The sequence below is a fragment of the Onychostruthus taczanowskii genome, unplaced genomic scaffold (assembly GCF_017590055.1).
Source record: "Onychostruthus taczanowskii isolate IOZ18803 unplaced genomic scaffold, ASM1759005v1 scaffold60, whole genome shotgun sequence".
Classification (NCBI taxonomy): Eukaryota; Metazoa; Chordata; class Aves; order Passeriformes; family Passeridae; genus Onychostruthus; species Onychostruthus taczanowskii.
This window is the reverse complement of record NW_024503680.1, coordinates 5,228,221-5,253,993: the sequence shown is the minus strand read 5'-3', so window position 1 is coordinate 5,253,993 and position 25,773 is coordinate 5,228,221. Positions and strand designations below refer to the sequence as shown.

The following is a 25,773-nucleotide window of genomic DNA, read 5'->3' as shown; positions in this document are numbered from 1 at the left end:
GGTGTGGACAGCTCTGCAGGAGCTGAGGGAAGGCAAAAACCACCAGGGACAAGAAGAGCCCCAACCTGAGCACAGCCAGCGAGGCCGGCACCTTTGCCTCGAGCTTCTTGTTAAAGAAAGGGATAGAAAATGTTCAACTCACCTCCCTGACAGGACTCAAAGGCCAGGGGGAACACTCAAAAAAAAACCAAAAGCAGGAATTTGAGGAACCGAGGCACCGCATTGCTGCCTGGGAAGCCCAACTCTCATCCAGTCCTACAGGGCAGGATGCAATAAAAGAATTTTTATCCAATAAGGTGTGTTGGAGCACAGGGACAAAATATTGAATTAAAAAGCAAAACCAGGAGCAAAGTCAAAGTATTAAAAAAGCTCTCAAGGAAATAAAAGAAGGATGGAGAGGAGCAGCTGCTCTGGGTGGTGGGTGCTGCACGGGGCTGGCACCAGCCTCTCCCAGGTGGAACATGCAGCAAAGCTGGGAATGGGGCTGAAGGCTCTGGATAGGCTGGAGCAAATCCTGGGACTTGGCTTGGTCAGGAGAACAAGGACTCCTGGCTTCCTGTTCCCAGGCACCCACCTGCCACAGGGGATGGGGTGCCACCCTTGGGGCTGGCCATGTCCCCAGGCCTTTCCTGACACTTTTCCCTGGATGGGCACAGAGGAGCCAGGACCCAGCAGCAGCTGCAGATGAGGAGAAGCCCCAGCCTCTGCAATGGTCTCAGCATGGAAACACCAGATCCTCATCCCAGCAAAGCAGGGCTGCAGGGGATGCTCAGAACCATGGATGGGAGCGGAGGTGGGAGGAGGAGGAGAGGAGGAGAATCCTGGTTCAATTTTATTCCGAGTTCAGGTTTCAACCCAGATGCCTCGAGATCTAATTCCGAATAAATAATTGTACTGAGTAACCCAGGTCCCCCAGTGATTAACTAAACACACTGAGGCTCGCTGAAATTGAATTAGTGGTGTGCACTCAGCCGTTATTACCCTCTCCACGTCATGAATATTAATGAGGGGTTATTAAGAAATGTAAATGATGCCTCAGGGGGTTGGGAGCACAGGGGGTGCAGGCCCGTGCAGGCTGATATGACAAACCATTAGGAAAACAGCCTGATTGAAGCCACTTTTTAATTATGTCAGATCTCGCTCTTTGGTGGGTGCGTTTCTGGATGCTTTCGTCTTTATTAAAATGAGAAAAAGGGAACAAGTCAGAGCTGGAATGGGAAACGAGCCTTTGCGTGGGGGAAGATTCAGCCACCCGACAGCCTGGCATGTGAGGGTGACTGTGTCCTGCACCCCAGAGGGTCCCCCCCAGCTCAGCTCCAGCCAGGACACCCCCATGCTGACAGAGGGGGACACTGGCACCCCCACAGCACCTGCCCCCCATCCCTGGACCCCCACAGCCCCCAGGTCCCCACCACGGCCCTGCTGCCTGCAGCCCCCTGCCTCGGTTCAGCCTGGCTGGGCAGCGGAGCGGCGGCCACAGGCTCATGCATTTTAACAGGCTCTCACAGGGCTCCCGCGCCGGAATGGGAGCTGACAGGGCCAGCTGAGTTAATCAGAGTGGATAATGGAGGGAAAGAGAGAAATCTCAGCCCAAATTGCTGCAGAAATCATGAGCCGGGACTCAAAACCATCGAATTAAGCTGGGATGATGCTTAAAGGGAAAGGCAGCAGTTCTCCCAGCCTGCTGTCCCACTGAAGCAGGGAAGGAGAATGGCCACAGAGCCCCTGTCCTCCCACAGAGGGTAGGGGCCACCAGACATTGAGGAGACCCTGTTCCATGGTGGAGATGTGCCACTGGCACTGGGACAGGCATCATGGTCCATCCAGCTCTGCCCATCAGGAGGTCACACACAAAGCAAAGCAGGCCAGGGGCTGTTCTTTGGAGGGCACCAGCAGATCAGGTGCTTTGCTGTAATTACGAGTTTGGCACAAGCCTGGACCTGCTCCACCATCCCAACACTCACTCCCCTCCCTGTGCTCGCCCTCCCAGAGTATCAAACCTGGGTGCCTGAACAGGGCTGAGCCGCCAGCAAGGGAACAATGGGCATCAGATGGAATCACAGCCGTCCCTGTCTCCCTGTGCTCGCCCTCCCAGAGTATCAAACCTGGGTGCCTGAACAGGGCTGAGCCGCCAGCAAGGGAACAATGGGCATCGGAATCACAGCCGTCCCTGCGACCCGCTGGCACCGTGGCAGTGTCACCGCAGACAGATGGGACAGCCTGGGACCGGCACGCACACGGAGTTCGTTGGGATTCAGGTCTCTCCGCCCTGATAGCTTCATAACACCAGGCTGCCGCTTAATTGCACCCGTAAGTGTTGGAATTACTGAAGGGTAAAATGCAAATGGTGTAACCTTTCCTGAGCTCACCCGGCACTGCTGTGCCGGCTCCGTGCCGAAGGGAGCTGCCTGAATCCCTTCCTGCTTCTTAATTGCTCAAAAGCTGCTGGGAGATGTCCTCCCTAGGCCCCAGGAGGGAGAGGACAGGCTCCTTATCACGGTTGTCTGCTGGTTCCCTGGAGGTGCTGGGGAAGCCCTGGGAGCTTCCACCTCCCCAGTCTGACCATGACACCCATTCCAGCCCCACAGCACCGTGACCAGCTGAGCTGGGGCTGTGAAGGTGTAAGCACGGAGCAAAACACAGCCTGTGCCCTGCCACCTTCCCACCCCAAGAGCCTGGCACAGCTCCTGGCCAGGAACCCTGTGTGCTTGGTCCTGGGGTCCCGTGATGTGCTGGATGCCAGGGCACAGCACTGGCTGAGCCCACAGCACGGCAGGAGCTGGAGTTCTCCAGTGCCAGCACGGGAACCCAGCTGTGGTATTATGGTTAATGAGATTTTCATGAACCTGCGAATCATTTGGTGGGAGGGGTGGGGACAGGCCCGGGTAATTAAAGGTTGCTGACCTGTGAAATCAGGCTGTGAGAAGCAAGGCACTGTGCTGAGGGTAGATGGGACTGGAGGGGGAAGGGAAGAGGAAGGTGCAAGGGGTGCTTGTGGTCAGGCAGTCCCTGCTCCCCACCTGTGGCAATGCCACTCACTGTCCTGGTACAGTTGGAGCCTGGGTGCTGAAGCAGTACCTTATTTATGGCTCTACTTTCCTGAGATAAACTCCACAAAGTGTGACAATCAAAATTAAAGATTTCTCCAGAAAGGCAGCCTAGGGGAAATCACTGCTGCGGCCAGTGGAGATTTCCCAACGGTGACTTTTAAATTAAAGGAGAAAAAAATTTCTTTAATTTGGCAGCATGCATGGGATGCAGCTCAGTGGGCACGTTATTATCCAGCTCAGCAAATGCTCCCAGAATTCACTCGTGCTCCAAATTACCAATCTATCTGTGAGGCTGCACATCCCCACCTGTGCCAGCATCAACCTGCACTGGGGGGCTGCATCCCAGCGGGGACTGGGTGTGCCCTGACACCCCAGAGCTAAGTCCTGGCAGCTGCCCCCTCCCCACACAACCCAGTTTTTCTGCCCGAGCTGGAGCAGCTGCCGCATGTCCCCAGTGCAGGAGCTGCCCAAGGCCATGGGAATGGTGGCGCAGGGGGTGCAGGCAGCTGTGGCCCTGCCTGCCCTGGCAAAGCTCTTCCCCTCCCTCTCCCCCTCCCCTTCAGGATGAAGCAATGAAATTATTTTTCTACTTGAGTAGTTTTCAATTTAGATTAAGAAAAATCTGCGCTCCGTTAGCGACGCCGCAGTAAATCACGCGCGGGCGGCGCGGCGCGGCCGCAGCCCCATCGCTTATCGCCTGCAAACCTTTTTTCACGTTGACAGGCTCTGAGTGTGACATTGAGCAGGGCAGCAGCAGCCTGGCAGGGACACTGCAAAGGGTGGGGGATCCCCACCTGGCACTCTATCTGAGGCAGCACCCAGGGCAGGCAGACACCCTGGGAAGGATCAGGCTCGCCACCATCCCATCCAATCCCTCCCAGTCCCGGCATGGCTTGACAGCACGCCGGGGGCACACTAAGTGCCTGCTGCCAGCATCACTCAGTACTCCAGCAGCTCACCAAGCCCTTGCTCTTGCCCATCACCCAACACAGCTGTGATGGTGCCATCGCTGGCTGCCCTGCAGCCACACCACAAGCAGGTCCCATCCTCACGCTCATCTCTGTACTGCCGCCATCATCGTGCCAGCACCATCAAAAGGAGCATTTGACAGAAAACAAACCTTTTTTTTCCCCTCTGGTTCTTGCAGCTCGTTTATCGCTGGCGCGGGGCAGGCGGAGCTGTCAGCGCCTGAACCTCACTCATCCGTTTAACCTTGGGGGAAGAAACACATTTGTGCCGGATAACGTGCATCAGATGGTGGCACCAGGAGCGCCTGTAGCTGCTGCGCCTGATGGATGGGCTACAGGGGCCTCGCCTGACCTGTGCTTGTATGTTATCTGCATTGCTGCGGGAGGCTTTTCATCACGCCGACAGCTCCGGCAGCACCAGCCTGGCAGGAGCGACTCACCTCACCAGGAATGGCTGTGGGCACTGCAGCCAGAGGCACCCGGCCGCATGGCTGTACGGCACCGTGGCACCTGAGGCAGCGAGCCACCGTGCCAGAGGACACGTGTCAGGCTGTGCCCGTGCCAGATGCCTGGCTGTGGCAGGGCTGGAGGGACAGGGAGAGCAGAGCTGGTGCCTGCCATGCTGAAGGGACAAAGGAACCCTCACTGCTGGCAGTGCCAACCAGGCCAGCTGACAGGAGAAGCCAAGCTGCTGCACTTGTTCTTTGGGTGACATTTTGCCAACAAGGGGTCCTGTGACAGTGACAGAGAGGGCATGGTGCTGGGCAGCCTGGAGCCCCGGTGACGGATGAGCACTGCCAAGTGCCGACACAAAAGCCATTTGGTGTAGGGAAATGATAGATGCTAACACTAATTTTAAGCACAGGCAGCCGAATTCCTCCAGACAGTCTCGGCACTCAGGATTTAGGGCACAGCTGCTGAGTTCAGATAAGGTGTGAAATCAGCCCAGCGTGCAGGGTGTTACTTGGTAATGAATGGCCAGTGATGGATGGGGGTGGCTCAGTGCTATAACCTCCACATTTGGAGCCTTTCAAATCTCTTGCCATCAATCCTGGTTGCTGCCAGGCACCAGGAGGAGGAGCCAGGAACTGGCAATGGGCACACACCATGCTGGGTGAGCATCACAGTTTGGCTTCCCCCTCCACGCTGGCAGGAATACCGGAGGGGTCTGGGAACAGATCATGCCCAAGCTGGAGCAGGTACAGCTGGTTTCTCCAGTACCACCAGCAGCATGGCCACACACACCATCTCTCCTTCCTCTCACCATCACTGGAGCATCACTGGCTGCTTCCATGTGCTGGCAGCAGGCTGGTAAGGAAGGGGATGGTGAGGCATCCTGGCCTCCCTGGGGACATCCCTGCTCACCCAGCACTGCCGTGGTGAGCAGCCTCAGACCCACGTGGACAGCGCAGGGACTGCGCCAGCCCAAAATATTTATGGTGAAAGTGATGCTGGAAATGGCAAGTGCTGTGCTTGTCTGTAGCATTTAATCTTTCCTCTGACCTTATAAAAAAATCTATTTGTGTTGAGATTTTAAATTCACTTCCTAAATCATCCACTACAGGCTTCACACCGTATTAATTCCTCCTCAAGCAAATGAGTTTGGTATTTGTTCTTTTCCGCTACTGCCAAAGCCAGAGTGCTGGAAGGATGGATGCCGTGCTCCCCTCAGACCTAATGCCTGTGCCCCAGCCAGCACTCTGTGTCCTTTGCACCCCTGTGAGCAATGTCACCCTGTGTGCACGCTCACCCCCACACACAGCACCTTTGAAGGGATCCCATCTCCTCCAGCTCACAGGAGAGCTCTGGGCAGGATGATCACCTCTGTCACCTCCCAGGAGAAGGAAGAATCAGAGGTGGGGGTGAAGGCCAGGGTCTGCACAGAGCAGCAGCCCCCCAGGCACCTTCCTGCCTCGTGGGTCAGGAACTGCCTTGTGCCAGGGGACACGTGGCACTGCTGCAGCTGGAACAGACCTTCCAGAGGAGCACACCAACACACAGCTATCCATCCAGGGCCACTGTCTGCCAGGATGAGACACGGGCAGTCCTGGTATTGAGCAAATCACTGGGAAAGCAAACCAGGTGCACCTGGAGAAATACATCAAGGATTTACTGCAGATGAGGGTTACAGGGCGTTCCCTGCTCAGACACTGCACCTGGGCCCCTCTTCTCCCAGGATCTAAGGGGAGGGGTTAATGATAAACCATGGGGTTTATCAGTCCCTGTGCAATGGGCATGAGCAGGGTAAGTGGACAACCTGCTCCTGATTTATTCTCCTGGAACCATTTTATTTAGGCAATGTATTTAAAGGAACTAATTAGAATTGTATTAATATTTATGGACCATATGGAGAAGCTGATAACTACTATTGGAGGGTATTAGCTGTTATCTTACACTGGGCAGGACTGTGATGTTTGGGGGCAACTTTAATTGTGGTAAGAGCAGCCAAGGTCTCACCAGCAGCCAGTGACAGCAGCCCACCTGTCACTGCATGGCCAAACTATGCTGGAATTAATAACTTTGTTGACGTGCTTCCCCTGAGCAGCAGAGCATCCCTCCAGGCATCCCTCCACAGGGTTGGGAGTCCCTGCTCTTCCAACCCCCTGGAGCAGCAGCACAGTCTCCATGCTGGACACGATGCTCCCAGTGCTGTTGCTGCCAGTGCTCCCATCCATCCAGCCTGGAGCAGGGAGCCAGGAGAGGCCCCAGGGACAGGCAGCCCCAGCAGTCCCTGGCTCATCCATAACCAGCTCCCTGCCCGCTGCCGACCTCTCGCTATAGCAAAGTTCACATCAATTTTCCTTCCCCTCATTTGTCTGTAAACCATGAAGAAAAATCACCGCCGTCTGCCCGCATCAGGCCGCCGCCGTGATGTATGGCTGTAATAAAATCCCCATTTTGGGAGGCCGCCTTCCCGCGCCGCCAGCCGGGCGCCACGCGTGCCCGTGCCACCAGCCGGGTGCCATGCGTGGCACAGAGCCGTGAGCAGCCAGCACCAGCCCAGCCTAGATCCTTGCAGCTTGTCTGGGCTTCACTGCGTTATGGATAGGGGCTATTAGAGCTGCTATTGAGCGCAGTCCCTGCGAGTGTTCAGGCAGCCAGGGCTGTTTAACCCCCAGACTGAGGGACAGCTCAAGGCAGGGCTGAGCGGGGCTGCAGTACCCTGCCTGTGCTGGGCACCCTCCTCACCCTGAGCTGGGGGACAGCTGTGGGCCTGCCTGATGTCCCTGAGCTCCCCCAGCTCTAGGAACACACGGTTCCAGACTCTAGGAACAGTGTGCTGGGGATGAGGTGCCAGCCCCCGGGCTCCCACATACAGGAACTTTCATGTCAGCACCCAGCAGCAGCCACGGTGCCAGCTCCAGGGCCAAGCAGTCCTAGAGCATGTGGCAGGGACACCTTCCACGGGACCAGGTTGCTGCAACCCCTATCCAACTTGGCCTTGAACACTTCCAGGGATGAGGCAGCCACAGCTTCTCTGGACAGCCTGTTCCAGTTCCTCACTGCCCCCACAGGGAAAAATTCCTTCCTAATCTCTAATCTAACCCCGTCCTCTGTCAGTGTAATTCCGTCTTGTTCTGTCACTCCATGCCCTTGTCCAAAGTCCCTCTCCAGCTCCCTTGGGGCCTTTTTAGGCACTGGCAGGTGCCACAAGATCTCCACGGAGCCTTCTCCAAGCTAAACATTCCCGTTTCCCGGCCTGGCTCCGGAGCAGAGGTGCTCCAGCCCTCGGAGCATCTCGGTGGCCTTCTCTGGACCCGCTCCAGCAGCTCCACATTGTTCTTAGGCTGGGTCACCCCCGGGGACGGGGACGGGCGGCGCTGCCGGAGCCCGGCAGAGCCCGCTCCGCTCCCGCTCCGCTCCGGCGGAGCAACAGCCTCCTCTGCCGGCCGCCGCCAGGGATCGGCGCCGGGACACGACGGAGGGAAGCGGGTGCAGTGGGGAGGGGGCTGCCCAGACAAGGGGGTCCATGCCCCACAGCCCGGTGGCGGAGGGCACGCCAGGCTCACACTGCCAGGTGCCGCGCGAGTGGCACGGGCCATCGCTGATGCCGCTCCACGCCGTGACACGCATCGGGCACAGCAAGAGTGCCAGGGCCCCGCAGAGCCCAGGGTCGCCAGCAGCAGCCAAAGGGCCAGGGCTGCTCGGGAGAAGCAGGGGACCCCTACATCGCCACCACTGCACTGTGGCATATGCCACTTTGGGGAAAAGGTGTCACCCAAAGGGTCCCCATGCATGTGACCAGTTGCTCTCAAAGCCCCTGGTTCCTGCTCATGTTTCCTTTTGATTTAGACACAGAGTTCTGCCAGCAACAAACACATTTGGCTGCTCAGAACAGGGATGACGCATGCAGGAATTTCCAAGTGGGAAAGTATGATCGTTGAGCTGTAAAACCCTGGATGAGGTCACAGAGGTCACATTGGCTTCAGCACAGATGCCTGCATCCTGGCAGGTTGGTCTTGTCACAACTTCCCAGTCAGGGCGTGTCCCTGGTGTCCCCCCACACACTGGGACCCCAGCTGGGGCTGTTCTCCAGTTCCAGCACAAGACAAGTCTCTTCCACCCCTCAAAAAGCCTGGTTCTGTCCCTCTCCACCCACTGCAACCCTGGCTGTCCCCTGTGCTTTGCTGCAGCCCTGCAAGTCCCCTGCACTGTCCCGCAAGTCAGGCTGCCTCTGCCCAACTTCCAGCAGCACCTGCAGGTGCCTTTTGCCATTCAGTGAGGCACAGAGAGCTGTGCCTGCATGGCCACAGCTCAACAATGAGAGGAGCCACAGAACAGCCCCCTGGCAGGGCTGCAGTCCCTTGACCATGCCCCTGTCTGCATGGAACGGATGCAGGAAGCAGAGGTCCTGCTTGGCAGGGTCTCAGACACAGCAGTGGCAGCACAGCAGGGTCCCCAAGAGCCAGGAGCACACCTCACCCTTGGTGTGGTCACCCTTCACATGCTCAGTTGGGCTCCCTGTGACTCTCCACACCTTTGACCTTGGGCATCCCAGGGTCACTTCTCACCGGTCTGGGAGCATGGGGAGGTGAGAGGCAGCCCCAGTGCTGACCCCGCCACAGCACCCATCTGCTGGGACATGTCTGCAGCCAGCGACGTGTCGGCACTGAGCCACCAGCCTGTCCCCACGGAGGAATGGTGCTCAGCAACGCGTGCACCCAGCCTTGTGTCTCTTGGAGGCTTCCCACGCTCTGCTCCCCCTGAGGCCATGCTTGCCTGCGGGGACCCAGCCCGTTGTCCCCTGAGGCTCCACCAGCAGACGTGGCATGACGTAGGCACCAGGCCAGGACTGGGACAGGCAGGTGCTGGGTCTCTGGGATGGGCACAGACCAGCAGACCCACAGCCCTGTAACCCCAGTAACACACTGCCAGGACAGCAGCCCCCAGGGGAACATCTTCCTGAGCAGCCCCCTCTGGGTTCCTATCCCACAAGTTCATCTAATCACTTGTCACAGCTGGGTAGTTCTGGGCTCCCCATGGCTGTAGGGCAACCCCAGCCCATGGCCTCATCTCCCTTTCCCCATGAGAGTGCTGAGGGTCCTTTCCCCTGCTGCAGCCAGGTTGCCAGGTCTGGACAAGGCTAGGTAAATCATTTCTCAGGCCGTCATTGCCTCGGGCACAACTGTGACACGCAGCAGCACTGAGTGTTTTGGCACACGAAGGTTGTGTGCATGGCCCCTCCCCAGCCCCACACAGATATAAACCCCGCCAACCTGCGCTCCTCATCCATACCTTTGGCATTCACCAACATGAAGACCACCATCATTTTGCTCCTGGGCGTCCTGGCCCTGTGTGCCCAGCTGCAGGCAGCCCCTACGACTGCTGGGGAAAAAGGTGAGTGCGGGGAGGCTTGGGGTGGATGCCTTGTGCTAGCCCTGGAGCACTGCGGGGCTGATTGAGGCAGGGGTCCCACATGGAACGAGCAGGTAGGAGCAATCCCAGAGCCAGGCACATGCCAAGCTTCGGAGCATCCACACGCCACTGAAGCTGTGGTTGTGCCAGCAGGGCCACCGAGGTCTGCGCCGTAGGGCAGCGTGGGCAGGGGGGCTCGGCTGTGGCAGGATGGGGCAGGATGTGGCAGGAGCCCTCAGCAGGTACACAGCTGGACCTGAGGGGCCATGCACCAGTCCATGCCCATGGTGTGGGGACCCTGTGCTGCCAGCTGAGGGCCCAGCGTCTCCAGAGGATGGGGTGTCCCTCTGTATCCCTGTACTTGCTATCCCTGATCTGTGCCAGCAGCGAGAGGCTGGCTCACTGCTTGGGGTCACCTCAATGTGCCCCTTTTAATCATTGACCACATTCCCTCAGCAGTCAGGTGATGTGACTGCAGCACTTCCCTGCTGCCATGGAGGAGCCACGGTCACCCACGAGGCTTGGGCGCAGCCACCGTGACCAGGCTCTGGTGGTGGGCACAGCTCCCGAGGGATGCAGCAGAGACGAGCCTTTGGGGTCTGGCTTGAGGCTGCTGACCCCATGTGCTCAGCCAGGATCCTCCCTGGCCATGGGGACAGCTGGCAGACCCCTGTGCTGCCCACAGCCATCCTCAGCCTCTGCTGAAGAAGCACCTAGCAGAGCCAGGGTGGGGACACCAATATCCTGGATGCCATACACTGGGGACAGAAGCCAGAGCATTCCTGTCTCCCGGAAGGCGATGCCAACTGCGTGGGCTGGAGCTGCTGGCTCTGCTGCCAGCTTGCTCCAGCTGGCTGGGGGCAGTTTCAGCTGGATTGTCCCCTCAGCAACCAGCTGGGCACCTTGGAGCTGAGGCACAACTCTGGGCAAAACCACTGGTGCCCACACTGCTCCTGCCAGCTCTCAGTTTCCCCTATGGTTTTCCCCTTGTCTCCTTCCATAAGCCTTCTCTTTCTGGGCTCCCATCTGTTCTCATCCAGCTGCTCTTGTGCTGGCATCCTCCCTCAGAGCCTCCCAGTGCTGGCTGCTCACTGCCAGCACCAAGGTCACCCCACGCTGGGGTCACGCCATGCTAGGGCAGAGTTGTCACAGGGTCAGATCAGGGCAATAATGCTCAAAGAAAGCACCAGCACAGGGCCACAGCCAAGTCACAGTGGGACACACTGACCCTGGGTGGGCGGTGTGGGACTGGCAGCAGTGCTGCTGCTCTACAGAAGCTGCTGCTGGGTCCAGGTGGGCTCTGTCCCTGTGCAGCACAGGTAGGGATGGTGCAGGTCCCTCCTCTCCATCCTGGTGGGCAGTGTGCTCACCTCCCAGCCGTTACCACCCCCATCCCACCCTGGCCAACACAGCACTGTGCTCTGGGCCTGGCACGGGGGCCACTGGGCTGCACGATGGTTGTTTTCATTCCTGGCATCCCGATGCTGGCCCCGGGCCGGCTGTGGGAGCATCCCAGCCAGCCTGAGCATGGCCAGGTCCCTGCAGCTCCTCAGCAGGTCCCCATCCAGGAGGGCACAGGGAAAACGGCTGCCTTGATGATCTCCCTGCCACCCCAGACCTCTGCCCGTGTGTCACTCCCACTGCCGTCAGCGGTGACATGAGGTGCGGCAGTGGGGCAGGCGGCTGAGCGCCGGCTCCTGTTCCTGCATAAACACCCGGCAGGGAGGGGACCACAGGCAAAGGCAAACAGTTACTGATTTACTGCCACTCCGCCGTGCCACATTGTTGACTGTGGGGTTAAATTACCTGGAGACCGACCCCGGCAGAGCAGCCGCCAACTCGTGACTCAGGCAGGGATCATGTCCTGGCCCCATGCACCCTTGGCCCATGCGAGTTTGCAAGATGCCTGAAGCTGGGGCTGCCTCCACCAGCAGCAAGAGCACATCACCAGGAACAGGGCAGGTTTCATCCTCCTGCAGGAGGATAGGTGCTGGCAGAATGGCAAACGCTGATGTCAGCAGGGCAGCCATGCCAGGTGGGCGAGCCGCTTGCCAGGGGCAGTGAAGTGTCCTGACCCACCAGATGTGCCATGGGAAGGGTATCCCGGACAGGCCGAAGGGACTGGGGTCGTACAGCCCCAGTACCACCACGCCCCGGAGCACTGGGAGTGCGTGTCAGTGACCCTCCCTGACGGCCACTTGCACAAGTGGTGGTCGGACGGTCCATCCGCATCCCCAGTGCTGTGGGAGGCTGCGAGGGTGCCAGGGTCCGTGGGACAGGGCTGCGGCTGGGCAGGAGCTCCCATGGCTGTGGGAAGGCGCAGGGCAGCCCCAGGGCAGGCACCTGCCCAAGGCACCGGCAGCCTGGAGCACCCTTCACTCGAGGAGCAAGAGCTGGAGGAGAACAGTGGCTGCAACAGGCACAGGAGCTGGCTGAGCAGCAGTAGAGCTGAGCCACAACCCTGTGTGCACTGCCGGCTCCTCCTGGCCTCGGGGCATCAGCGACCCAGGCCGGGGGCTCCATTCAAGCTCATGCCTGTGGTGCATGCAGTCTGAGTCTGAACGGGCGCACTGGCGCCTGCCTCACTCCCGCCGAGCGGTACCACTCCATCCCCAGGGCCGATGGCCACGCAGGGCCACGGCGACCCAGCGGCCCGGCGGGCTCAGTGTGGGGCTGTCCGGGGTCCGGCGTGCGGGGGCCGTGGCCAGGGGTGCTTGGCTGCTGTTCCTGCCGGGCGAGTTCTCAGCATGGCCGCCCAGTCACCTCGAGGCTCCCCCTCCCTGGTCGGCAGCCAGCAGCAGCAGATACCTGATACTCGGGTTGTGCAAGCGCGAAGGGGGAGCCTGGCCCTGCCCGGCCCTTGGGAGCCACCCGGAAGGCCGAGCCCGCCGGCCCCACCTGGAGAGCAGCTTAAAGGCCGGCCGGGCGGCCACAGCGCAGCCGGTTCCTGCACCATGCCCGCGGCCCGCAGCGTCCTCATCTTGGCGGGGCTCCTGGCTCTCTGGGCAGAGCTGCCGGCAGCATCCGCCCAGAATGACACCAGTGAGTATGAGCGCGTGGCCCAGCACGGCTCGTCACGGCACGCCCGGCGAGCGGCCAGCATCCCCCCCTCCCAGCCCCAGGGCAGCCGGCGTGGGGGCCGGGGCGAGCACCGGCCTGTGCCCGGCGCGCTTGGGCTCGGCAGCATCCCTGGACCCAGCCCTGGCGCCGGGGCAGCATCTCCCGGAAAGGGAGGCAGCGCTCGCCCTGCCCGGCGCCGGCCGCCCCGCTCCTGCCCACGCCCCACCTTTGCCTTGCAGCAAAAGCCGGCGTGTGCCCGAGCCCGGCGACGGATGCCGTGAACTGCACAGTGGGGTGCCAGTCCGATGGCGACTGCGAGAGCACCCTCAAGTGCTGCCCGGCAGCCTGCGGCAAGGCCTGCCAGAAGCCTGACGGTAACACTCCCTCCTGCTCCTGGCCGTGCTGCCACTGCCACGAGCCAGCAGCCCGTCCCTGCCGGCAGTGCGGGTGCTCCGGGGTGCAGTGGTGGCCACAGGCCTCGGTGCCCGATGTGTGTTCCGCTGCAGGACAGGGATTGGGGGCTGCATGGAAGCCCAGCAGGCTCGGGGTGTGCTCCTGCTGGGCCACGCTCACTCCTTCCTCCTCTCAGCGATGCAGGGGCTGAGTGGACACCCCGAAATGATGTTGGGACTTGGGTGGAGGGTGGGGGCTGCGCCACTCCCCATTGCAGCCCTTGTTGCCTGCTCAGCCTTGTGGGCGGCTGCCAGCCCAGGATGTGGGGGGCACCATTCTGTTGCTCATCACAACAGTGCTTCTGGACAGCAAACCAAGGAGATGCGTGCAGGAGCGCTGCCAGCCCAGGATGTGGGGGGCACCATTCTGTTGCTCATCACAACAGTCCTGGACAGCAACCCAAGGAGATGGGTGCAGGAGGTGGAATCCACAGCTGCAGACAGATGGATGTGACCTGGAGGCTCCATGGCTGCCTGCAGGACAGCGCATGGAATCCACAGCTGCAGACAGATGGATGTGACCTGGAGGCTCCAGTGCCTCCATGGCTGCCTGCAGGACAGCACTGGCTTGGCTGCACCACAGTGGAGAGCAGCATGGTGCAGAGCCAGAGCTCAGTGCCAGTGGCAGGCAGTGGGGCAGGGGCCCCACACTGCTGGGCAAAGGCTGTTTGGGGGGCCCGTGATCCTGGCTGAGGCCTAGGCTGCACCCCCATGCTATGAGCAAACAGTCTGGACCATCCATGGCAGTTGTAGAGGACAGCAGGGCCAAGGCCTGTGTCACATCTGCATGCTGCAGCTGTGCATCCTGTGCCAGCCCTGTGTCCCTGAGAGGGAGCACTGGGCATAGGGACCGTTGGGGACCACTATGCCATGTGGCCTCCCTGACGTGTCCCCATCAGGTCCAGCTGGCAAGGAGTGCCAACAAGCAGATCTATGGGATGGGGGAAATGCTGGATACTGTGGTGGTCCCTCTTCCATGGCAGATAGGGGCCAGGGCCATGCCCACAGCTTTGGGAGCTGCGGGGTAGGCCCTGCCCCCCATGCCAGGGCCAGCAGGTCTCAACCATGTTCCTTTGCCTTTCAGAGAAGCCTGGCACCTGCCCACCCGTCAACCCGGGCATCCCCATGCTGGGTGTCTGCACCAACCAGTGCAAGACCGATGCCAACTGCTCCGGGATCCAGAAGTGTTGCAGGAACGGCTGTGGCAAGGTCTCCTGTGTGACACCCATCCTCCACTGAGGTCAGTTGGGTGCATTCCAGCCCCAGGGATCCACAGCACCGCAGCACGGTGCCTGTGCACCCATCCTGCTCACAGCCTCTGCTCCTTTGCAGATGCAGCCGCCTCCTGCCAGCCCAGCCACAGGGAAGCTGCTGCCCGATGCCCATCCCTCATGCCCTGGCCGTGGCCCTGCACCATCCCCCTGGCTTGGAGCCTTCAGCCTCAGTTTTCTCCCTGGGGTTCTCTGCTCAGGGCAAGACCCCTGCACTCTCACCAATAAAGCAGCTTCTCCCTGACATGCTGTGGCTGCCTCTCTGTCCCACACCATGGCCCCCTTTCTGTTCCATGCTGTGCCCACCTCTCCATCCCACACCATGGCCACCTCTCCATCACAAGCCATGGCTGCCTCTCCCTCCCATGCCAGGGATGCCTGGAAGGGCTTCACACAGGGGCCCCACACTGCTGGGCAAAGGCAGCAGCATCAACTGACTCTGTCATGCCCCCAAGGGTCCTGTGCCCTCCCTGGGGTCCCATGGGTCCATGGCCCCAGCTGTCCCTGCACACTGGCTCCTCCCCCTTGGGTCCTGCAGCATGCTCAGAGCACTGTCAAGGTGCAGCTGTGTCTGTGGCCGTGGCCCTGCACCATCCCCCTGGCTTGGAGCCTTCAGCCTCAGTTTTCTCCCTGGGGTTCTCTGCTCAGGGCAAGACCCCTGCACTCTCACCAATAAAGCAGCTTCTCCCTGACATGCTGTGGCTGCCTCTCTGTCCCACACCATGGCCCCCTTTCTGTTCCATGCTGTGCCCACCTCTCCATCCCACACCAGGCCACCTCTCCATCACAAGCCATGGCTGCCTCTCCCTCCCATGCCAGGGATGCCTGGAAAAGCTTCACACAAGCAGCAGCATCAACTGACTCTGTCATGCCCCCCAAGGGTCCGGTGCCCTCCCTGGGGCTTGTTCCATGCTGTGCCCACCTCTCCATCCCACACCATGGCCACCTCTCCATCACAAGCCATGGCTGCCTCTCCCTCCCATGCCAGGGATGCCTGGAAGGGCTTCACACAGGGGCCCCACACTGCTGGGCAAAGGCAGCAGCATCAACTGACTCTGTCATGCCCCCAAGGGTCCTGTGCCCTCCCTGGGGTCCCATGGGTCCATGGCCCCAGCTGTCCCTGCACACTGGCTCCTCCACCTTGGGTCCTGCAGCATGCTCAGAGCACTGTCAAGGTGCAGCTGTGTCTGTGTCCCATCAGAGCAGGGGTGCTCTCTGCTCCCTGCTCTGCAATGGCCAGGGGACAAACAGGCTGCAGCGTGTGCTCATACACGAGCATCACCCAGACTCCTCCTTACCTCTGCCCTCCCAGCCTGGCCATGGCACCTTGCCCACAGCAGAAGCCTGAAGGAGTTTTCAGCAGTGCAACTCACATGCCCCAGTCCCATGCCTGCCCCTGCCACAACCCTCCCCACCTGCTCAGATCTGGGCTCCTGCTCCTGTCCTGCTTTCCCCTGGCACTTCCTGCTCTCCACAGGTCTCCAGGGGCCCTGTTTCTTCTGTACCTGCCTGCTCCTGCTCCCTGCCCCTGGGATCAGAGCATGTCCCTCCTGCCTGGGAGAGGCTGGCACCCCAAGAGCCCCTGCCCTTGGCAGAGCCATCCCCTGGGACTGAGTGAGCCCCACACCTTGCCCAGCACTGCCCAGAGTCTGGTGCTGGTTCCCCCCTCTCTCTGCAGTGCAGGTGCAGGCTGTGCCCGCACCACAGCTCCACAGCAGCTCTCCCTGCTCCAGGTGTGCCAGGAGGGATCCAGTGGACACTGAAGACTGGGACAGGACACTGCTCCTGTGTCCCATCCAGGCTCACAATGGTGTGGCTCTCAGTGCTGCTCAGCCCTTGGCACAGCTGCTCACAGGTCACCAGTGACCTGGAAAGGGAGCTGCGGATGTGTCAGCCATGGGTCACGAGCCCAGCACTGCCCCAGGAGTCTCCCCCAAGCTGAATTGTTCATGCCCAGCACTCCCACAGTCCCGGAACTGTGCTGCCATGAGAAGGAGCAGCTTGGCTTGGCCAGCCCCCACTCCAGCAGGGTTTAAATCCCAGCCCATTGCCCAAAAGCCCATGGACTGCAGCGCAATGCTGGGCCACCGCACCCTTCTTCTGGTGCTCCTGGCACTGCTCACCCTGGCCCAGCAGCACAGCCCCAGGGACCAGGGCACTGCCCTCACCCTCACTGCATCCCCACACTGGGCCCTGCAGGGACACTGGAGCCCCACTGCCCCGCCTGCCCCCCCCAAAATGGGTGAGTGCCCGGCAGGGGCGAGCGGAGCCCCTTGGCCCCCCAGACTGTACTGCCTCTCCGACCACAGCTGCCCTGCTGCTGAGAAGTGCTGCCAGATGGGGAAGGTCTGGACCTGCCTCCTGCCCACCACAGGTACTGCTGCTCACTGCAAGGGGTGCCAGCACGAGGATCGGGCAATGGGTGGGATGTGGGTTGGTGCCTGTGCGCGTGCCCCTGGAGGGGGTGTCCCTGCTCCCTGAGACATGGCTGCATGGAGCATCTCCCTCTGCAGAGAGCCCGGGCTACTGCCCCCGTGCTGGCAGTGCCATCGGGCCAAGCTGTGGGACAAGATGTCACAACGACACCACATGCCACTTGGGAGAGAAGTGCTGCACCCGCGGCTGCTGCACCCGCTGCGTGCTTGCTGAGCCAGGTGAGGTGTGCTGGAGATCCCCATGCCAGGCTGAGGATGCCCCGGGGCAGCCCCAGGGGTCTGCAGCCCTCATCACACTGTAGGGGGGTCGTGGGCAGTGGGGCCAGGCTGGCTGCAGGCCAAACCCTGAGCCTTCCCTGCAGCCAAACCTGGGTTCTGCCCACGGAAGCGTGCCCAGAGGAGAGCTGCTGCCTGCCCCAACCGCTGCACCGATGACCGGGACTGCCCTGGGGAACACAAGTGCTGCTTCTCTGGCTGTGGGCTGGCCTGCACCCCTCCAGACACAGGTACAGCCCTGCCAGCCCTCTCTGATCCCCAGGTCCAGCCCACCACTGCACTGGTGCTAGCCCAGCTGCCCTCTGGCAGAGCCCAGCGTGTGCCAGCCCTACTGTGGACAAGGCACAGCGGCTGTGCCCGGCCAAGTGTGCAGCTGCTGGCATCCATCCAGGCCCCAGGGAGTGTGTGCCACTGGCTGTGGCTCCCGGTGCCACACGCCTGCCCTGGGCACAGCCCCAGCCCTCAGAGCTGGCCCGCAGGGTGCTGTGGGAAGGGATCCCCAGCTGCTCCGTGATGGGTGGGAGATGGCTCCGAGTGTGTGAAAGGCTGAACCCCCTCCTGACCCTCCCTCCTGCACCCCCTCTGCAACCAAAGCAAGGGTTGTCCTTCACTACCCCAGCTACCAGCTGGCATCCCATACTGAGCTGTGACTGGTCTCACTGGGTCAGACTGGTATGGTGTGAGACTGGTGACTGAGGTCATCATGGGGCTCGGGGAAGGAAGATGGAGGCACAGGACAGGGACAGGATGGAGACTGAGGCTGCGCCAGGAGCTGGACTGGGGACAGAATCCCAGCACAGCTGCACTCTTTCCTGTCACCAGGGAGCCACCGTGCCACAGTGAAGCCTGGTGTGTGCCCCATGGTGCTGCGGGGCTCCTTGGGGCCCTGTCTGGAGCTGTGTGACACTGATGGTGACTGCACTGGGGACGACAAGTGCTGCACCACTGGCTGTGGCCACATCTGCAAACCACCCACCAAGGGTAAACCATCGGCACCCTGTGGGGACAAGACCACTGTGTCCCCTCCCCACCTGTCACTGTGACCCTCCGGGGGGAAATGGGAAGCTGGGGTCTGATCTGCTCTCCAAAGCTCAGCTGCTCTCCAGGAGCTCAGTGAGAAGCTCAGACCTGCAGGCAGGGAAGCTCCCCACCCTGGAGGGGTGCCCTGAGCCCCTCACCCCTTTCTCTCTCCACATGTGCCAGCATGGCCAGGTCTCTGTCCCCCTGCAGCAGAGGGTGATCAGGCAGCCAAGTGCCTCCTCCTGTGCCTGCAGGACAGGGACTGTCCCCTTGGCCAGAAGTGCTGCCTGCAGGGCTGCAGCCGGGTCTGCGTCCACCCACTGTGGGGTACAGTCCCCTCCAGCCTGCTGCCTCCTGGGTCCAGCCTGGAGGGGACAGAGGGGGGCCAGGGCAGGAGCACCACAGGGCCCCCCATCCCTCAGAGAAGGAGCACGGAGGCATCTTCACTGACCACCTCATTTGCCTCTTCCAGGTACAGCGTAGCCATGGCCAGGAAGGGCTGCACAAGGAGCTGCGATTTCAGGGTCATCCTCCACCCCACTGCCATTGCACCCATGGGCTGAGCAGAGGTGCTGGTGCACCCCACACCTCTCCCTGTGCTGGACCCTGTGGAGGCAGGATGGCACCAGCACTGACTCCGATGCTTCTGGTCAGGGTCCCTGGCACCCCCAGCCGTGCCATTAAGGGCTGCAAGCTGCCTGCACTACCCATGGCCAAGATTCCTAGCAACCCTGCATGAGGCAAAACCCTGCATCCACAATGGCACCTCTGCCCCACAGCACTGAGACAGAATAAACCATCCCACAGGCACCTCTGCTCTGGGTCACCATCCCTGTTCTGTGCTCTGGTTCCCAGAGGCTCTGGCAGCCTGGGCTGTTGCAGGCAGGGAGGTGCAGGCAGCCATCCCTGCATGCAGGCACTGCCCGAGGGCAGGGAGATGGTCCCAGTTCCATGCAGGTGATTTCCGGCCATCATTGTTCCATGGTAACCATCCTGCTGGGCCTGGGGGCTGCATGATGTCCCCTCAGCAATCATGGACTGGAAAACCAGTTCTCTCAGATTCCTTGTGCCAAGGAAGGGCTCATTTGCATCCCAGAGTGTCAAAACCTGGTGGGAAAAGCAGTCCCGGGTCAGGCCAGATGGAGCACCCAGACAAGGAAGGGGGCAGGGAGCATCACCCATGTGCCAGGGCCATGGCAGTACCTGCTTACTCAGGGTGCTGGATCCCAAGCAGTCCCGTGCATGGAAGCTGCACTTGGCTGAGGAGCAGCACCACAGCAGTAGAGCTGTTAGAACCCCCCGTGCTGCTCCCACAGCCATGCCAGGACCAAGCCACGGGGTCTATGCACAGCCCCCACTCCAGGGAGCAGAGGGGCGAGAGGGGCTGGAAGGAAACCCAGAGAGGGAATGGCAGCCAGCTCCAGCAAGGATGGGGTGGTGCAACGTGAGGGGCAGAAGTGCCTGACCCCATCTGGCCTTCCCAGCCCCACAGGTCACCATGACCCCAAAGCAGGGCTTGGGCAGAGATAAGCGGGATGGCTGGCGGGGCGCCGGCGGGTTCTGGGAACTGCCCCTCCTCCTGCCCCTCCTGCCCACAGCACAACCATCTGCCACAGCAGGCAGCTCAACTTCAGCTGCCCTGCCACTTCAGGCACCCCTGCCACAGACTTCAAACCAAGCCCCAGCTCAGCTCCAGACATGCACAGCATCCCCAGCAGCAGCATGAGCCCAGGAGTTTTCCTCCTCCTGGGCCTCCTCATCCTCAGGGCAGAGCCGAGCGTGACACCAGAGAAGGGTGGTGAGTACCAAGAGTCAAACCCGGCAGCAGCAGCTCCTTGCATCTCGGCCCCCGTGTCCCTGCCGTGTCCCCTCTGTCCCTGCCCAGATGCTGACAGGGACCATGTCCCAGCTGGCTGCAGCACCTGCACCGCAGCCCTGCTGTCTGGGGGACCCTGCCCCCACCCCAGGGTGCAGGGGCGTGTGTGCATGCCCTCAGCCCCGTGGGCACCCCCTGCACCCCAGGGGCACAGCAAGTGTCAGCTTCCAGCGGCACCACGTGCAGCAAGGTCTCTGCTGCATCCTGGGCACAGACCCCTGCTGCCAGCCCCCCGCCGTGGGACAGTGCCTGGGGCGGTGGTGCCCGGCTGCGGCGTGGCTCTGCCCACACGAGACCACGGCCGGTGCCTCCTAGTTTGAACCGAGCAGCTGCTGTTTGCAGTGAAACTCCGGCAGCGTCTGTTTGCAGCCCAAACACCCGGCCCCGCTGCAGCCGGATGAGCTGCGGGCACAGCAGCCCCAGCTGGCAGCAGGAGCCGGGCACAGGCTCCAGCTGGAGCTCGCCTGAACCAGAGGCAGGGCTGCCCCAAGTTCACCAACACGGCCAAGAGGAGCAAAGGGTGCCAAGAGGAGGAGGAGGAGAAGGAAGATGAGGAGATGGCAGCAGTGAGGAGCATGCTGGTTACAGTGAGGATGCCCACGGCAGCAGAATGCTCAGGAATAAACCCTGACCTCCAGCTGGTGCTGTCTCCGTGCTGGCTTCACCCTGACAGGGCCAGTGACACTCCTCGTGGCACTTGCAAGGGCACACAGGGGCCGGACGAGCTGCGGGCACAGCAGCCCCAGCTGGCAGCAGGAGCCGGGCACAGGCTCCAGCTGGAGCTCGCCTGAACCAGAGGCAGGGCTGCCCCAAGTTCACCAACACGGCCAAGAGGAGCAAAGGGTGCCAAGAGGAGGAGGAGGAGAAGGAAGATGAGGAGACGGCAGCAGTGAGGAGCATGCTGGTTACAGTGAGGATGCCCACGGCAGCAGAATGCTCAGGAATAAACCCTGGCCTCCAGCTGGTGCTGGCTCCATGCTGGCTTCACCCTGACAGGGGCTGTGCCACCCCACACCATGACATGTCATGCTACACTGTGCCACAGTGTGCTGTGCAGGTCTTGGTGTGGGGGTCCAGCAGCCCAGGGCCATGATGCTGAGAAATCTCCAGCCCCTGGGCTGCAGTCCCCTGCAGAGAGACCCACATCCTGCTTCCCCGGGGAAGGAGGATGAGGGGCTCTGGCACTGTCCTGACATTGCCATCCCAACGCAGGGGACTCCCAGAAACCGGGGAAGTGTCCACGGGACTTCATGCGCTGCTTGCGCCTGGAGTCCCCACTCTGTGCCAATGACTCCAGCTGCCCTGCTGGGCTCAAGTGCTGCCACTGGGAGTGCCGGCTCCGCTGCATCCCCCCGGCAGAAGGTACGGCACCGCGCTACAGCCGCTGGCACACCTCTGTCCCGGCGCAGCTGGCACCCTTCTCCCTGTCCCATTCCCTGTGCGCTGTGGAGCAGCCCCGTGTGCTCTGCTAGCGGCCTCCTGAGCGCGGCTGGGATGTGTGGATGGGATGGGGCACAGGAAGGGGCGCAGCCAGGGCGAGGCAGAGGGGTCTGGCAGGGGCAGGTTTCCTGGTGCTGCCCTAGGACACCGCAGTGCAGCCTCACCTCTCGGCCCCTCGGCGCTGCAGAGAAGCCCGGTGCCTGCCCGGCAGCAGCCCCCGAGGGGCTCGTTGCCCCCTGCTCCTTCCCCTGCCTGGAGGACAAGGACTGCCTGGGAGCGCAGAAGTGCTGCCCGCTGGGCTGCGGCTCTGCCTGCCTGGAGCCGGCGCAGGGTAAGGACTCGGCGGGGCCGGCTGGGAGCCCTGGCTCCCCCAGGGACCCTGTGTGCCACAGCTGTCTCCCTGACGCCCTGGCCCCTGGGGCAGCGCACGGTGTTTTCCCTGCTCCGGCAGCTCCTGACAATTGCCGGGAAAACCCAACGTGGCCGCAAGCACCGGGAATGTGCGGGTCACGACAGGAAGCAGGGACCCCCGGGGCAGGCAGGGCGGCGGTGGGGGATGCTGAATGGTCACACCCCTTCTGCCCTGTCAGACCAGCCCAAGCCCAGCCAGGGCCCCACGGTGCAGCCAGGACCATTCCGGGAGCGGTGCCGAGGTGACGGTGACTGCCCCGACGCGCAGAAATGCTGCAACAGCAGCTGCGGCCGCCGGTGCCTGCCGGGAGTGCCGGCCGGTGAGGCAGGAGGGACAGCAGGGGACAGGATGGGCAGTGAGGGCGGGGACATGGCTCAGAGGCCGGGAATGACGCCGTGGGGCAGCAGCCACCGTGACACAGAGCTGTGGCACAAACGGGACCCCTCACCCCATGCTTGCCAGGGTGGGCTCTGCCAGGCCTGGGGTGGGGACACACTGCACAGCCCCCAGGTGGGCACTGGAGTGGGGAGGGAAGGGGACAGCGCAACCAACCTCTGGTGAGGCCACCATCATGTTCTCATCCTGCTCCACGGTGCAGAGGACACCAGCCCTGCCCCAGTGACTCAAAGGTCACTGCAGCACCAGTGGGGATGCCTCAAGGACGAGGACTGTCCCCCGTCCTACGTGTGCTGTCACCAGCTGTGCACCAGGCACTGTGTGGCCAACAGCCAAGGTGAGGGGGCTGGGAGCCACCCCAAAGGTTCCACAGCCCCACCTGCCCTGGTCTCCACGGCCCTGCCTCCAAGCAGTGGCACTGCAGCACACCACACCATGCCTGCAGGGAAGGATGGATTCTGCCTAGTCCGTGCTGGGCTGTTCCCCAGTTACGACTGCAGAGCCTGGTGCCGGCACGATGGCGAGTGTCCCCGTGAGGAGAAGTGCTGCCTCCGTGGCTGCGACTACGTCTGCCTGCCCCCATCCCAAGGTGCCAGATACGGGCAGGGGTGTCCCCCAGCTCCAGGGACTGTGACACTGGGTGGGGAACACCCGCTGTTGCTGCTTGCACTCCCAGCCCTGCTGCCTCCTGCCCCCAGAGAAACCAGGCATCTGCCCGCTGGCTGAGGAGGCTCCGCTGGCCCCGTGTGGCACCCCCTGCACCAAGGACTGGCAGTGCCCGGGCGCTGAGAAGTGCTGCAGCAGCAGCAGATGTGGCAGCGTGTGCTCAGCCCCGGAACCAGGTGAGGAGACGGTCTCTAGAACTGCGATTCCACCGGGAATGCTGTCAAAGCTCCTGGGCACAGGATGTGGGACGGCGCTGCCATAGGGCAGGCACTCAGATTCCTGGATCAGGGCACCCCGAGGCTGCACAAAAGGAGGTGCTTGCAATACAGGGTGGTCCCTCTTCCTGCCCCTCTCAGAAAAACCCGGTGAGTGCCCAAAGGTGAGGCCACAACACGCATCGGAGCCCTGCACGGAGATGGACTCCTGCACCCACGACAGGGACTGCTCCCGGCAGGAGAAGTGCTGCTTCTCTGGCTGCGCCATGCGCTGCACCCGCCCTGCCCAAGGTGAGCGCGGCAGCCCGGCCACCAGCACTGGGAAGCGATGTGAGAGCGGGGCTGGGACCTCCGCCCTCACCCGATCCCCTCCTGTGGCAGAGCACCCCGGGGAGTGCCCCCGGGCAGGGCCGTGCTGGGACCTGCGGCGGCGGCGCGGGAGCCAGTGCCTGGATGACAGCGTCTGCCGGCGAGACGAGAAGTGCTGTGACACCGGCTGCGGCCGGGAGTGCGTCGCCGTGCCCAGAGGTAGAAGGCACAACCTGTGCGAGGGGAGCTGGACCAAGACCCCAAGGGCAGCCAGGTGACAGCAAGGTGCTGCCCCTGCAGGCAGCGGGGACAAAGCTGATGGCCAGTGTGTGGAGGAGTGCCAGGCTGATTCACAGTGTCCCCGTGGGCAGAGGTGCACCAGCATTGGCTGTGGCCACGTCTGCATGGACATCCCTGGAGGTGAGAACCAGCCAGGCCTTCCAGGAGATGTGTGGCTGCCCTGGAGTGCCCCATGGTGAGGTGGCCCAGGCCAGATGTGCCCCAGCTGGGTGATTACCTTGCAGGCAGAGTGGGAGTGTGCCCCATCCCCAGGGAGGGGGGCACGTGCTTGGACCTGTGTGACTTCGACGAGGCGTGTCCCTGGGGCCACAAGTGCTGCAGTAATGGCTGTGGCCACGTCTGCACACCAGCCTCTCTGCAAGGTCAGACACCCACACCCAACCAGCCCAGCAGGGACAGAGCCCAGGTCCCCTTGGCACCCACCCCAGGGCATCCTGGCCCTTCATCCCCAATGAGGACCCCTCACCATGACCACAATGGGCCCCTGAGCTGGGTCTGCCAAGGCAGCTCTACCTCTGGGGGTCTCACACCCTCCACAGATATGATCTGCCCCCATCCTTCTTTCCATGCCTCCCCCTCTTTCTGTGCAAGTGATGAGCACACACAGCCTCAGCTTAGGCACCAGGTGACCATCCTCCCCTGCCCACAGAGCAGGACACTGTGGCTGTGCCCCAGCCCAGGGCTGAGCGGTGCTCAGAGGAGTGCGAGGCCGACTCACAGTGTCCCTGGGGACAGAGGTGCACCCGCACCTCCTGCGGCCGTGTCTGTGTGGACACTCCTGGAGGTGAGGCACAGGACACCCAGTGTTGCCCCAGGAGACGTGGGGTGTCTCAGCCAGGTGGTCCATGGCAGGGTGCTCTGCCCTGCAGGCAGAGATGGAGTGTGCCCCGTGCCTGGGGGCGGTGGGACCTGCCTGGACCTGTGCAGCCTCGATGAGGAATGTCCCTGGGGCCACAAGTGCTGCAGCAACGGCTGCGGCCACGTCTGCACGAGGGTGTCTGGTGGTAAGGAGGCCTATGGCCACCATGAAGGGGGCCAGCACCAGGGCTAACACCAGGTCATGCAGAGTGCCAGCTGACCTGTATGAAGGGCACAGCCCTCGGCATGCTCCCAGCTCAGCATCACTGTGAGGCCACTTCCCACTGGTGCCCCATTGCTCTGCTCCCAGCAGGGCAAATGAGGGATCTGAAGTGGAGTGGGATGGAGCTCTCATGGCCAGCATGGCTGTAATCATGGCCACTGGTCCCTCACTCCTGCAGCCTCGTTGCTCCCTAAAAGCATATCCTCCTTTTCAGATGCTGTGTGATGGGAGAGCAGCTCCTCTGCAGCAGGAAGCCAGGGGACACGGGACAGTCATGACACCCAGTTGGCCTGTCCCCTCCCCACCACCTCCAGCAATAAAGTGTGTGCTTGACTGGCCCCAGCTGCCCCATGTGGTCTTGGAGTGGCCTTGAAATCACCTGAGGCCTCCAGGGCCAGGAGGTTCAGCCAGAGTTGGAGCCGCAGGACCAGTGAAGCAGTGCAGACACAGACCCGGGTCAGGGCAGGGTGGGGACAGGCACCACCCCAGGCATCCATCGAGGCAGGAGCTGTCCCTCCTCCATTCAGTGGCTCCAGCTCCCAGTCAGGTCATGTCGGCAGCTTGAAGGCAGGGTTGGGCTGGGAGCCCATCCGTGGCAGTGGGAGCTGCAGGGTGGAGGCCGGGTGAGCCCTGCCGTGCCATGCTGCTGGAGGCACCCACCGCCCAGGCCCCACGAGGGAGGAGTGCCCA

The 25,773-nt window shown here is 61.9% G+C and overlaps 3 protein-coding genes across 7 annotated transcripts; all 3 read left to right on the top strand.

Moving 5' to 3' along the window:
• The first annotated feature begins 12,495 nt into the window (after positions 1-12,495).
• WFDC2 (WAP four-disulfide core domain 2) lies at positions 12,496-14,891 on the top strand. The gene is made up of 4 exons (XM_041419218.1): positions 12,496-12,916; positions 13,174-13,308; positions 14,471-14,626; positions 14,719-14,891. Exons 1-3 carry the CDS (start codon positions 12,496-12,498, stop codon positions 14,623-14,625), a joined length of 711 nt encoding a protein of 236 aa, XP_041275152.1. The 3' UTR covers position 14,626; positions 14,719-14,891.
• Positions 14,892-17,075: 2,184 nt separating this feature from the next.
• WFDC3 (WAP four-disulfide core domain 3) lies at positions 17,076-18,871 on the top strand. The gene is made up of 7 exons (XM_041419217.1): positions 17,076-17,079; positions 17,171-17,311; positions 17,455-17,598; positions 18,191-18,384; positions 18,495-18,510; positions 18,572-18,715; positions 18,861-18,871. Exons 1-7 carry the CDS (start codon positions 17,076-17,078, stop codon positions 18,869-18,871), a joined length of 654 nt encoding a protein of 217 aa, XP_041275151.1.
• A 1,136-nt stretch (positions 18,872-20,007) lies between these two features.
• Positions 20,008-25,421, top strand: LOC121343851 (keratin-associated protein 10-4-like). Of its 5 annotated transcripts, XM_041419364.1 has the most exons (14): positions 20,008-20,186; positions 21,477-21,626; positions 21,892-22,035; positions 22,295-22,435; positions 22,715-22,849; positions 22,958-23,101; positions 23,211-23,354; positions 23,535-23,684; positions 23,775-23,921; positions 24,003-24,122; positions 24,227-24,364; positions 24,652-24,786; positions 24,872-25,006; positions 25,298-25,421. In XM_041419364.1, the coding sequence occupies exons 1-14, from the start codon at positions 20,087-20,089 to the stop codon at positions 25,306-25,308; spliced, it is 1,794 nt and encodes a 597-aa protein (XP_041275298.1). In that variant the 5' UTR covers positions 20,008-20,086; the 3' UTR covers positions 25,309-25,421. The 5 variants fall into 5 exon arrangements, with proteins under 5 accessions (XP_041275298.1, XP_041275294.1, XP_041275295.1 ...); XM_041419360.1 differs by having other exon boundaries at positions 24,876-25,421; XM_041419361.1 differs by having other exon boundaries at positions 24,872-25,421.
• Positions 25,422-25,773: the final 352 nt, after the last annotated feature.

Bases quoted from the DNA above. Each gene is read 5' to 3' on its own strand.
- WFDC2 (XM_041419218.1), top strand. From the start codon at position 12,496: ATGGCCACGCAGGGCCACGGCGACCCAGCGGCCCGGCGGGCTCAGTGT. The intron at 12,917-13,173 runs GTGAGTATGAGC...TTTGCCTTGCAG, and splicing joins ATCCGCCCAGAATGACACCA to CAAAAGCCGGCGTGTGCCCG. The intron at 13,309-14,470 runs GTAACACTCCCT...TTTGCCTTTCAG, and splicing joins GGCCTGCCAGAAGCCTGACG to AGAAGCCTGGCACCTGCCCA.
- WFDC3 (XM_041419217.1), top strand. The intron at 17,312-17,454 runs GTGAGGTGTGCT...CCTTCCCTGCAG, and splicing joins CTGCGTGCTTGCTGAGCCAG to CCAAACCTGGGTTCTGCCCA. The intron at 17,599-18,190 runs GTACAGCCCTGC...TCCTGTCACCAG, and splicing joins CTGCACCCCTCCAGACACAG to GGAGCCACCGTGCCACAGTG.
- LOC121343851 (XM_041419360.1), top strand. From the start codon at position 20,087: ATGCACAGCATCCCCAGCAGCAGCATGAGCCCAGGAGTTTTCCTCCTC. The intron at 23,685-23,774 runs GTGAGCGCGGCA...CTCCTGTGGCAG, and splicing joins CTGCACCCGCCCTGCCCAAG to AGCACCCCGGGGAGTGCCCC. The intron at 24,787-24,875 runs GTGAGGCACAGG...CCCTGCAGGCAG, and splicing joins CTGTGTGGACACTCCTGGAG to AGATGGAGTGTGCCCCGTGC.